The sequence below is a fragment of the Colossoma macropomum genome, unplaced genomic scaffold, assembly GCF_904425465.1.
Source record: "Colossoma macropomum unplaced genomic scaffold, Colossoma_macropomum, whole genome shotgun sequence".
In the NCBI taxonomy this organism is placed as follows: domain Eukaryota; kingdom Metazoa; phylum Chordata; class Actinopteri; order Characiformes; family Serrasalmidae; genus Colossoma; species Colossoma macropomum.
In genome coordinates, this window is record NW_023494788.1 from 25086991 (window position 1) to 25100649 (window position 13659).

The window sequence follows — 13659 nt, forward strand, 5'->3', positions numbered from 1 at the left end:
AGACCTAGTGCTAGCAAACAAATCCCCGCTTTTAATTTTTCCCGGGGAGTTGCGAACATGAGACGAAATCTGTAAGTTTTTCAATAAGTATTGTGGGTTAGCTAGCTAGGTTCTTTATGTTAATTGTTATTTTGAGTGAGTTACCTTCAGGTTTGGTTTGATAAGCTAGCTAATGCTTTGCCAGCATTAGCTTCTTCTTTTGACATCTAGCTATCGTTAACGATGAACTCATCTGAGAATACAGCAAATATTAGCTATCGTTAGCTAATGTTATGATGTTATCAAGATTTCTGATACATAGCAGTTCCTCATATACAGATTTTGGCTTTACTTGTGTAAATGGATGTAAGTTACCTTCAAAATAAATTATACAAAGGGATATTAACTGTTGCTAACACAAAAGTATGTGGATAAATGCAAGCCATTAAAGAGCCCATATTCTAGAAGTGAACGAGCTTCACTTGTAATGTCTGTGTGGTTTTACACAAAAAAACTGTCATTCATTTTTACATGAAGGTTTTCCAGTCTCTCTTATCCTTGAGAATAAAACATGCTGTTTTTGTTCCTGTCCCTTTAAGCCTGATATTGTTAGGGAGGGGCTAAAGTGCTGTAGGCTGAATAGGTGGATATATGTAAATACGTTGGTTTAAAAAATTGTGACGACAAAACAGGTTGTTTTGCAGTTTAGTTTTCATATATAGACTAGGGAGTTAACAGTACAATTTGAAACTTTAACAATGCATGCATACTATGGTGAGGTAAATTACGTTTTCCATGATATGGGCCCTTTAACTAGGTAGGGTTATTACTGAAGTGCAGTTTAATGATTTGGGGCATATAAACAGGTTTAATCAATTATTAAAATCGATAGGCTATTAATGGAGGATTGGAAGTGGAAGTAATAAAAGAGTATTTTGTGGAGAACAACAGTTTTTTTTTTTTTATTTATGACTGAGTATGTGATTATAGCTTGCTTTTGTTTCCTAATCCAGTTTGAGAAGTTTATTTGTTTTCCCCACCATCTAGGTATAGAAACAGGAAACAGTCAACTACTGACAATGTTCCCTTCCTCTGTAATGTTTGTCTGCTTCCATCTGCCACTGATTGTATTGTCCCAAGATGCAGCAGGAGGAGTGTTCTGGCAGAAGAGTGTTCTGCCATATTATTTCTGCTGTGCAGTTCCAAAAACAATGGACTGCACAGCAAGTGCTGCAGCATGTGTTTTTCAATATAAATTAAGGACAGCATACAGTGAGTCTTATTTGCTTATTTAGTAGTTCTCTTGCAACATTTCAGTATGTGACTCAATGAGTAAAAGGGCCATAGTAGAAAATCTCAAGAAATCTGTGGGCCAGAGGAAAAAATGTTTGGTAACACTTTGCAAAAACTTCAACAGTAAGAAATATTACATGAATGCTTGAAATGTTCAAAATGTAAATTTCCCCAGGAGCTCGTTTTTTTAAACCTACCTATCTGATTGAACTAGACACCTGGTATCCTTTCTTTCCTGCAAGTTCATTAATACTTGGTCTAGTTTCTGAGCTGCTGAGCTAATGTTAGGTGTTTATATTGGTTGAAATGCAGCTAGTGTGTTTAATACTTTCACAGGCCTTGTGTTTGACACATGAGAATGTATAGGGTGGAGTAAAATGTTAATGTGCTGCATCTTTTGCACATGGTTATCATAGAAAATTTCAGTGTGTTTCTCTGTACTTGGAAAGAACTCAAAACTCACTTAAATACATGCATTGAAAGACCAGAAGATTTTGTGTATTCGTGTTGATCTGACTGTTTGTGCATTAGTACAAGGAGACACTGAAGTTATAGGTCATCTTAATGGAGTATGTACAGATGCTACATAAGTACAAATGTAGCATGTGGAGATTAGGTTGAAAAACTCACTGAATAAAGGTTTTGCCTAGGCCATTGACTTGAAGGGTGCCTAGTGAGTGGTCATGCAAGTTTTAAATCAGGTCTTTTTGAAGTCATGCAAAGGTTTTGAAATATGTCTTTGAATGGGAAACACACCTTGGCCAGGTAATTGAGGTCTCTGTGGTAGGGAGGTAACAATACACCCAGCCCACGATTTGATTTGATATGATTCAATACTGGGTCAATGATTTGGTATTCTTATAATTAAAAAAATAATACATATAAAAAACTTAATTATAATGATGTTGCATTGCTTACTAATGACACTAGAGCTGTGAGGCAGGGTGAGTGCTGGAGCAAGGTGTTGCTTGGTGCTGACTGGTGTTGGTGTTTAAACGATGCAGTTGCATTAGATGGCATAATTAATAGAATATCCATTATCTCTGATGCTTTGTCACACCTCCACAATGCACAATAATTAATTTTGTTAACAGACAAAGACATGTAAATGCTTTATCATTTGTATTTATATATACATTCATTGTTTCCTGTTTTCCTAAGAATTCATCATCAGTCTGGACATCAGCTGCAGCAGCATCACCAGTCCAGGCACAAGCTGTGGCACAACCACCAATCCAGATACCAGCTATGGCACCATTACAAAGTCAGATGCCAGCTGTGGCATCATCACGGGTCCAGACACCATCTGTGACATCATGGGTTTAGAAACCTGCAGCAACTGAGTTATCAGTCCAGAGACCTGCTGCAACTACATCAACAGTCCAGACACCAGCTATGGAACAACAATCAGTCCAGATAACAGCTTTGTCACCGCTATCAGGCCATACCCCAGCAACACCACCAGTCAATGAAACAGTTTTGGTCTTATCACAAGTACAAGGTGCAGCTACATCTGAATTACAGGCCCAGGAAATAGCAGTATCTCCACTACTTTTCCAAGCAACAGCTGCTGTGCCAGTACAGTTTCAGGCAATAGCTACATCTTTGCCACTGGTCCAGGCCATGGCTACAGCCATGGTAGAGTGCCACCCTGCAGCTACTTCCTCATCACAGGTACAGAAAATCATTAATTGTTACTGTACCTGTCACATTGTGAAAACCTAAAATAACAGCCACAACTCCAAGTCTGCAGCAGCATCAGAAATCATGGTTAGACCTAATATCTATTATAGCTCCTTCACAGATTATGGTTGATTTTTCTGTAGAATTTGTAATACAGTGTTAATACAGTGCTTAGAGCTGGGTGATAAGGCAAAAATGTAAGACAAAGTAGTGCCATGTTTAAAAAATACTTTCAAGAACTATGAATCCAGTCATTTGTATTCAATATTTCACATCCTTCACTGCAATAAATCCAACTGAACACAACTATTGAGGCTCTACTTTGTAGTCAAATATGCAGTTGGCAAGTGTTTTTAAGTACTTACAATATCTACGATATGCTCAGAAAAGCTTAGTGATGTAATTTATCACAATAATACTAAACATTGTCATATTCACCGCACTGCACTTAAGTTTTAATAGGACACTTGAGTACCTGTATCTGTCACTTTGTAGGACTGTAATCCTACACTACACGAGTGGGTGAATGCAAGAACTCCAGATGTGAGTATTTAATGTAAATATTATTACCACATGCAGTCTTCATATTTAAAAGAACTTATGAACAAACTGAACATTACAGGCAGTAAAAGTGCATCAAAATATTTAATGTCTTTTTCCCTCATTCATTTTTAAGAATATGAATTGAATGCTAATACAGAAGAAGAATTGAGTGTCTGTTTAAACATGATCATGTGATGCACAACTTAAGGGATGTTATATTTTAGAAAGCTAATGGATGTTATACATAATTACTTTGTATTTAATTTGTTTTTTTAATAGGTATTCCACAGGGCGAGAAGTGATGAACAAGCAAGCGCACAAGTAACAAACTGGTTTGTTATTATTATTATTATTTTTGTGACATAAAGCTGTTTGCAGATGTGCTTGTGCATTTAACTCCTCCATATATATTATCTCTTTAAGAAATATTTTATGGCGTATAGTGTAACTTGTACTCTATATTTATGTTCATTTTGTAGGTATGTAACAATACAACATATTATATTGTATGAAATTGTATCATACCGTATTGTAGCATGCCTTGCATATTAGCTTGTGTCTACACTGTAAAAAATGTAAAAAAAAATGCTGTTTAAACTAAAAGCTACTTATCAGGCTGCTTTCACATTTTACGGTTAAACTTCAAACTGATTCTTGTTCTGTTATCTTACTGTTAGAAGTTTATTTTAAGGCAACCTGATAACTAACCTTTTAAAGATAAAACAGCATGTTTTTCGGTGTAGAGTGTTAGATTGTAGTGTTGTAGTCCTCTAGTCTGGTCTTGTCATCATTTGACTTGGTCTTGTATCAAGGTTAGCACTAATGACATAGTGGTAGATACAGTGTGTACAATTAAGAAATTAACAGAATTATCAAACTAATCCACTGAGAATGCAGAATTAACTGCTTTTCGTTCCTAGCGCATCACTTGCAAAAACTTCACTTGAATTCAGCAGAAACACCAATGTAATCACAATGAGCAGTTATACTGTTAAATGTAATTTTAATTGCTTTAAAATGATGTCAGACTCAGAAAAACATTCTTCACATGTACTTATTAAAGAAGGGCGAGAGGAAGATCATGTTCTGAGACACATAAGCTGGACGGCTGTCCCACCGCCGTCTTTTAAAGCTCAGAACATAAACTTCATCTCCTCTGCTGACCAGTTTCTGCTCCTGCCATGTTGAAAGTTATAAACTTTCGCTATGACACGATGCACATGTGCAGAACCTACTTAAACTTTCCAATTGGGAATGTAATCGGATACAAACGTTTACACTGACATTATTCTTCTATTTATTGGATTATTTACAGGATTACCCACCTTGTCCAATCAGATAGAAACTGTAACCTGAATGGCCTCAATCGGACTAGCCTCTTCCGATTGAGGTGTATACATAGACGTATTCTATTCCAAATGAGATATCAGTTGAATTATTAATGGATTATAAGGTTGCATGTAAACGTAGCTATTGACTAAGATGTGCTTAAATTGTGTTTCTAGTGGTCTGACTAAAACACTATCAGATTGTTTCAAATATTGTATATTTTAATGTGGAATGCTCTAATAAATTGAAAATAGAAACATTAAACATATTAACATCAGCCTCATTTTTAGCCACACCTCTTTTGGTGCTGTATCTGAAAATATAAATCAGTATATCAGGGACACCATTGTATTGTATCGAAATTGAGTTCTGAATTCATTACACCACTAGAATTATGTGTCAGGCTTATTAACCTAAATTTCATGGAGGGGATCGGCAAGATTTTTTTGCTTATTTGTGATTAGAGTGTGAAAGAAAAAGGAATGTGTAGTAACAAAACATTCATTCCAGGACTTTACCAATGTATCTTAACCTCAGTTAAGCAAACAATGCATCAAGAAAGGACTAAGTAATTACAAATATTTGAAGACTGTATATGTAGTAACATATACTTCATGAAAAAAAATGCATCATAGTGAATATTTTTATTTATTTATTTATTTATTTTTTGAAGGGAGGACTTCACTGTACTATCAGATAAAGAAGAAGAACAACCTGTCATGTTGCACTCTGTTAGTAACACCAATTCGGAAAGTGTAAGTAAATACTTAAATACTTTACCTTAAATTATATTCTAGACATCAAGAACAACAATAATAAGATGAAGAATAATGTTAGTATATATTTCTAAACTTTTTTAGGAGATGTCAGGCTTGGCTGACATTCTGACATCATTCCAGAAAGAAAATCTCGACACTCAAGTATGTGTAACTGTGGTTGGTAGATCGATAGATCGATAGATCGATAGATAGATAGATAGATAGCCCAGTTGAGACTTTACTGTAAATGAAAATGTTTACAATTAAAATTTTCTGCACTTTAACACATATTTTCTCCTTTTTGTTAGGCTTCTAATGAGTGAAGTTCTGTCATCTCTTGGAATTTTTGAAGGCAAACAAGGCCAGATTTTCTTTTCTTACAACCAGAGAGCTCTAGAACAGAACAGATTTTACACAGAAGGAAAACTGATAGCTTGGTCCATTATGCATGGAGGTCCTGGCCTTAAAGCCCTTCATGCTATATTGTACTTGATGATGTGTGGACAGGAAGGACAGTTGGAAAAGTTTGACTTTTGTGACTTGCCAGATCAGGAAGTGCAGTTAAAAATACAACAGGTATATTTATCGCACAGGGGGACTGAACTCCAGTGATGGAGGGTCATTGTCCAGCAGTTTTGTGATTATCCCTGCTAAAACCATGGAAAGTGATTCAGCTGATCTGTAAATTCCTAGTTTAGAGCAGGGAAACTGTGCTCAACAGCAACCCTCCAGAACTGGAGTATTACAGGCAAAGTATAATAGTTACTATCATTACATATGTGGTTATTATTAACTTTGCTTAAATATTAATAAAAAAGGTGAGACAGGTCAGGTAATCATTTATATGTAATTTTGTTTTTGGTTCTGTGCATAAAAAGTCATTCCATTAATATATGTAGATCAGTCATCACTGATGTAATAGAACATCTGGCTGTTAAAAAATTATTTTATCCATTACTCTGTTTGTGTGTAGCATTGTTCCCTGTTTTGTTTTTGTCCTTTGATTTATATTATTTCAGACCTGCCAACATGATTGCACAGTTCAAAGCTGGGATCAATTCATGTGGGTCATTGTGGCAAACAGTGGAACAAAACTGGAAGGCCTTCAAGCCTCTGTTCACTAACATGTAGAAGCCGCTGTCAAGAAGTATGTTTAAAGACCTTCTTGTGATCAATTGGAGTGAAGAGAGTAGCAACAACACAGAGGCTGAGAAAGAAACCATCTTCTCTTGGGAGTGTTTACTCAACAGCATTCAGAGTAAGTACACAAATGAGTTGGGCTACTTTATACAGTCACTTCATACAGTTTATACTTTATACATGTCCATAAATATTTGGACATCAGCAAACTTATTATGTTTAAGGGGCCTTGTGCAAAAATGGTTGTAATTCCTAAACTGTTCAACTTATTTGGGATGTAAATACCCAAAAAATTAAAGCAGAAACTCATTTTTATTGTTCAGTTTCAACTCCAATATGCTGTGCCTAGGCAACTGAAATAATTTTGTGGACATCCAGATATTTATGGACCTGACTATGTTTTCACTGTTAACAGTACACACATTTGAATCTGGAGTAATGTGGTTGAATAAGCTTTGTTTTAATTACCTGTCAATGTCTAACCAACAGAGAAAGAGTCACAGCTGACTTTTAAGCATCTTCTTTCATTCATAAGTGGAGCGGGATCACTTCCCCCCACTTGGCTTTTCTAAAAAAGCTGAGATTGCATTCTATGCAAAACAGGATGGATGCCGAAGTTTTCTTTACGCATCAACCTGTTCCATGGTGCTCTTCTGGAAAGGCAGAACCGGAAAGGTTTACTAACTGAAGCAGTAAAAGGCTCAATTGGGTTTGAAAAAATTTTAGGTTTGAAGTCTGTGCTCTGCTCCTGCCAAATTACCACTAGTTCTGTTTACATCTATATTCATTTTTGATAATGGTTCGAATTTTCAGAAAAATCGGATTCTGTAGCTCATTTTGTACTTATGTATTTTAATGGAAAGTTTGTGAGTATTAATTTTCTTTTTATTTTATCTCACTAGCTATCAGTAGTGTTTGAATGGTTTGAGGTGCATTTACCACATCTTAGAACTGAAAGTTAGTTCAGACACAAAATAAATGTTTTACTTAATTTTTCCATTTTCCAACAGTTCCAAGTGTTTACAATGTAGGAAAACAATGAGTTAAAATATATAGAGGTCAGAGGTATACTGTAATAATTGGAATAAGACATACACCATGTTTTCAATAAAACTGAACTAAGTTTTAGTTTTGAGTTTTTATTTGTCAGTAACATTTCAGACAGTAGTAAAACATTTTACACACAGTTGTATTTATGTATCATGTGTAACTTGGAAATATTCAAGTTTACAGAGATGGTTGTTGAGATGACATCTAAAACAAGTAGTGCTGTATTTTTTAGTCATCTGATAAGGGGTCCAGTAATGCTTGAAGATATTTACTAGGCTATCTATGATGTTTATATGTAATGTACTGTCTGGGACTATGGTGACCTGTGTGTCAGTCTCAAGATAAACACTTGTGCCTTCATAGTCAATGTCATATATTTCTGTCTACATTTAAATATAAGGTTTGGCCTCAGTCATCATCCATATGGATATTGGACTCCTGGCAATCTGAGACTTTGATAATTCCACTGACTGACAAACATGCTTTCAAGGAACACATAATGTAGGGCCTACAAATGCATCTCATCGTATGTACTGAAACAGCTGTCTATATAGGTCTAACACAGCCCTGTTAAGATCTGCCTAAAGTTGTTCAATTCGTTGGTTATGCGCACTGCTGTTAGTCTGTCTGATGGGCTCGTCCTTCAGCAGTTTGATGTTGTGTTGAGCCGCTGCCATCGTCCTCCCGGGCTCCTCCCTGAAGAGACCGCTGGGGATGATGGCTTGCACCTCCTTCCGTTGGTCTGGGCTCAGGTGGTTCAGGTCCAGTGTCACTGCATTGTGCTCACTGCCAGAAGGGAGGTACTGTTCATTGCACTCCTCTTCCTCTCCGACTGCTCCCACCCACAGATGTTCCGCTGTCTCTTGCTCCCATTCCCACCCCACTGACGGAGCATGATCATGTGAAAGGACTGCTTGGTCTTCTTGTAGTCCGCTCGTAGGTGGTCTGGTTCACTTGGCGGATGACTTCATATGGGTTGTGCCACTTTGCCAGTTGTGTCAGAACTGGTAGTAGCACTAACGCCTTGTCACCTGACTTAAGCATCCTGTTCCTCGACACCTTGTCATACCAGTTCTTCTGGTACTGCTGCACTTGCTCAAAGTTCTCCTTCATCATTGCAGTCACACCAGCCATTTTTTCATGAATCTTCAGCACATGGGAAAGGACGTTGACTTCTTTTTTTCAGTGTCTTTCAAGACGTCCAGTGGCCCTCGCACTTCTCTTTCATAGAGCAACTGGAACGGTGAGAAACCTTTTGATACTTGAGGCACTTCCCGTTATGTGATCAGGATAATGGGAAGCCAGGTGTCCCAGTCAGAACCCGTGTCACACACAAACTTTCTGAGGAGTGTTTTCAGGCTCTTGTCTTAGGATGGTACAGGGTGGTTTTGATGCTATGAATACCTGATAAATTAAAAACATCTTTAAACTGCTTTGAGGTGAAATTAGTGCCTTGAACTGTTATAATTTCTATGGGGACCACTACCCGTGAGATAAGCTGAATTAAGGCGTTTACTAGTTGCCATGTTTTCACCTTTTTAAGTGCAAAAGCCTCAGGATATCTGGTTGCACAGTCACAAAGCACTAACATGTATCTGTTGCCAGTTTTGCTACGGGGAAGTGGACCTACTATGTCCATTGCAATGCGCGAGAATGGTTCTTCCATTATAGGGAGGTTTATTAAAGGTGCTCTGTCAGATTCTTTAATTGGTGCTGTAAGCTGACATTCTGGGCATGATTTGCAGTAACTTAAAACATCTAAGCGCTGCCCTGGCCAATAAAATCTGGTGGATATGTGATTAAAAGTTTTTGTATTCCCCATATGACCTGCCCATGGCACAGAGTGTCCAAGCTTTAAGACTTCAGCCCTCATACATTTAGGAACTACCAGCTGTTCCACCTCTCCCTTTTTCCTGTATAAAATGCTGTCCCACACAAAGAACTGCTCCTCCTTTTGTCCTGCCTTAGCAAAGAGAGATTTTAGTGTGGGGTCTTGGCTTTGTAATTGCGCTATGTTAGAAGTTGGAACGTTTAGGTTGGCATCGGGGGTTGTGACATGTTCATGTACTTTGGTGCCCTGTATTTTAGCCTGTCTTCTCTCACGTTTGGTCTTTTTATTCTTGCAGGATTCACCATAGGGAAATTCTTTAAAATTATTGGTGCTGTCCTATTCTGCTTTTTCAGAACCTGCCCTAGTAGTGACCATCACCTCAGCTTCACTCTGCTTTTTTCTTAACAGGTCTATTAACACTGGCACATCTCTGCCCAAAATGACTGAGTAAGGTGAGCACTTTGATACACCAACAGCCAGTAAGTAAACTTGGCCATTTATTTCCACCTTTATTTCAGCTGTGGTGTATACTTGCTCATCCCTATGGACACACTTAACTGTCAGTTGATCTGTGTGTTTAAGCTCATTTTTAGGTAGGCATGAGGCTAAAATTAAAGTGTGACTGGCCCTTGTGTGTCTATAAGAGCTTTTTGTTTCCTCTATTTAACGTATATGTAGAGGACTGAAAAATAAAAGGGTTTATTAGTTCCAGTAAAATAGGGACCCTCACATTTTTTTTGTTATTTATGTAGTTGACTTGATTTTATTACATTTTGTTTATTGTGAACATTAGTACACCGTATTTTTGTGACAGTGCTGAGGATGTCAAATCATTGTCTTTTAAGACAAAGTAGTTATATTTATTTCACCCAGTAGAGGGCGCTCTTAGGCTGAACCGACAGGAAAACGGGCTGTGTGGATAAAAGGTTCAGAATAAACCTTGCCCCGCAGGCTGACGACACATTCATTTTTGTGTTGGTTTTCCTTGTCGTTTTAGAGGTACGAAACACTCTTTTATACATTTGAAGTAGTTCAATTGTATGCTAAAACATTCAGGAAGCATTGTCTCATACCATAGTTCACATAAGGTGTGTTTTTGTGAAGTTTTATCGAGCGTATGTGGTAACGTGAGAAACGCGAGTGCCAGCTGAGCTTAACAAAGGAGTTGTTCTAGCCTTTTACGTAGCAGAAACAAACTCTGTTTTTCATCTATATTTTCTGTAATTCTGTGTTCTGCTGAAAATCCCAAGTATGTACTAGCAACATCAGATATATTGTTTAGAAAGTAGTTTCTTTTAGTCATTTTGTGCATCTGTGAAGCAACGTTTACTTTCCGTATTAGCTATCTTTTAGCAGCTTGTTCTGGAATGGCGGCGCCCATGAAAACAACGAGGTTCTTTGTACTAAGCTTTTACTATTGTGATGTGTGTTCTGAATATTTGCTCTTAGTAAAGAAAATAGCTCAGCCTTAGAAATGCAATATCAGCTTTATTGCCAAAAGCAATCTGTTTTCTGTTGTTTATTTGAAACAGTGATATGGAGATAATTGTATTACAGTCTTAATTTCAATATAGAGGTTCTCAAACTTAAGGGAATTAAGATGAATATAGCCTAGACTTCAGATGTGAATGTAATGTGGAAATGCATTTTCTGGAGTTATGAACGATTTTGTATATTTAACAGCACTGAACATACAGAAGTAATTTCTGTGTGGATAAAAGGTTCAGAATAAACCTTGCCCCGCAGGCTGACGACACATTCATTTTTGTGTTGGTTTTCCTTGTCGTTTTAGAGAGAGAGAGAGAGAGAGAGGGAGAGAGAGAGAGAGAGAGAGATCATTCTCGACCATCTCCCGCCATCATACAGCCATTTGCTGCTATGATTCCATATTGTGCACGGCTCAGGTTCCCCTAGGCCTGAGGCCGGCAACAATTGGGGGCTCGTCCGGGATAGCGCCACCTGGTGGGGACAGCCGCCACTGCACCTGAATGATCCTGTTGTCGACGCTTCAGGGAGAGCTTCTGCAAATAAGTAATCCAGAGAGTCAAGACTTCAGGCAACAAGGACAATGGCAACATCCAAACCACGTCAGACGCTTATCTGGGACATTCACAAAAGATTGCCTACACTGAATCTGAGACAGCTGCGAACCCTTGCGGCAGCCTTAGAGAGTGAACAAACAGAGGAGGCTCTAAATGTGTCTACACTCAGTGAACCAGAACTGTATTACTACATCACGGACTATGTCAAAAGTGAGAAGTTGCAGAGTCTGGAGGATGAGGGCATGTCATGCTTGCTCCTCCTCTGTGACATGATTAGCGAACTCATAGCAAGTAATGACGCAACCCAAGTGGCAAGTGAAAGCACACTGACATCGCAAGGCAAAGGAACAACGGCACAGCTAAATGCGACCCCAGTTCAAGGTGACAACACATCTCCAGATATGCCAGTGGCAACACAAGGCACCTGCACATCTGCTGCCCTCATCAGCATGTCAGCTAACATGGACAGAGACACTGTGATGCATGTGTCAGCTGGTAGAGACTCCGTTCCTGTGGGTAGGAGAAGTACATCATCAGTGGGGTCAGATCAGGTGGTAAGACTTACTGAAGTAGCAGCTTTTCTGCCCCGTAGAGAGTTGAAAATTCAGGGGGGCCAGATATCAGACTCAGGATCTGAAATCATTTACAATAGTATTTGTAAACAGATAGATGAGGGTCTGAAGGAGGGATTCACAGAGTCAGAAGTTATTAGGTCTGTACTGAGAGTCACAAAACCAGGTACTTTCAAAGAGTTTCTGACAGATAAGGTTGACCTTACAGTTGATGGGTTAAAGCGCCTACTGAGATCTCATATTCGAGACAAAAGTAGTACTGAGCTCTTTCAGGAGTTGAGCAATGCTAAACAGAATGAGAGGGAGACACCTCAACAGTTCGTATACCGAATAATGGGTCTCAAGCAACGTGTACTACTGGCGTCACAGCAGTGTAGCTCTGAGTTCAATTATGACAGAAGGCTAGTTCAAGGTGTGTTTCTCCATACACTGTATCAGGGTCTAAATGAAAAAAGCAACAACATTAGATGTGACATAAAACCCTACCTTACTGATCCACAAGTGACAGATGATTTCATCTTAGAACAGATAACTAAATCTGCAACAGAGGAGGCAGAAAGACAAAAACGCTTGACTTCCGCAGGGAAACAGAGACCAGTGACTGTTAGTTCAGCTCAGGAGGTTAACACTGACCAGATTAATCAGACTAAATTAACACAGGTCGATAGTGAGTTACAAGCCAACCGCACTGCTATCATGCAGCTGACAGCTCAAGTGTCAGCACTAACTAAAAGTCTAGAGAAAGTGGTGACCTCAAATGGTAGTGAGATGCCTGCTACTCACCCACAGTCCGCTCCTAAAATCCAGCCACCGAAGGTTACCGTGAAGAGGAAGTGTCAGGAATGTATTCAACAGGGAAGAGAAAAATGTGTCCATTGTTTCCTCTGCGGCCAAGCCGGACATAGGGCTGTGGGGTGTTTTAAGCAGTCTGGGTCGGGAAACTGGGTGAGGTCACTGGAAAGGGACAGCCAGTGACCTACAGCAACCAATCGTCCCATTCCAGTCCTAGTCGCAGTAAAATAAAACCACCAGCAGGTGGCACCACTCAAGCTGGGTTCCCTAAAAGAAACCTCGTGGCACAACTCATCGGGAGCCGATGTATGGTCTCCTGTTTAATCAGTGGGGTTCAAACGCATATGTTATTAGACACGGGAGCTCAAGTCAGCATTGTGAGTAGAGAATGGTTAGAGAGGGAACTCCCTGACATTAAGATCCAACCCCTTGACAGTCTGCTCCATGATGGATCATTCCATGTCGCTGCCGCCAATGGCACTGAAGTCCCATTTGATGGATGGGTAGATGTGTCTCTGGAACTTCTAAGTGAAAGACATGGTCGGTTAGCAATTCAGGTGCCATTGTTGGTAAGTCAGAGCGGTGTTAACTGCCCACTCCTTGGATTTAATGTCATTGAAGAGATTATTTGGGAAAATGACAAGCAG

General features: G+C 38.8%; 1 protein-coding gene across 1 annotated transcript; it reads left to right on the plus strand.

The window, feature by feature from the left end:
* Positions 1-10257: 10257 nt before the first annotated feature.
* Positions 10258-13195, plus strand: LOC118806323. The gene is made up of 2 exons (XM_036567733.1): positions 10258-10532; positions 11328-13195. Exon 2 carries the CDS (start codon positions 11675-11677, stop codon positions 13193-13195), a length of 1521 nt encoding a protein of 506 aa, XP_036423626.1. The 5' UTR covers positions 10258-10532; positions 11328-11674.
* The last annotated feature ends 464 nt before the right edge of the window (positions 13196-13659 follow it).

Bases quoted from the DNA above. Each gene is read 5' to 3' on its own strand.
- LOC118806323 (XM_036567733.1), top strand. From the start codon at position 11,675: ATGGCAACATCCAAACCACGTCAGACGCTTATCTGGGACATTCACAAA.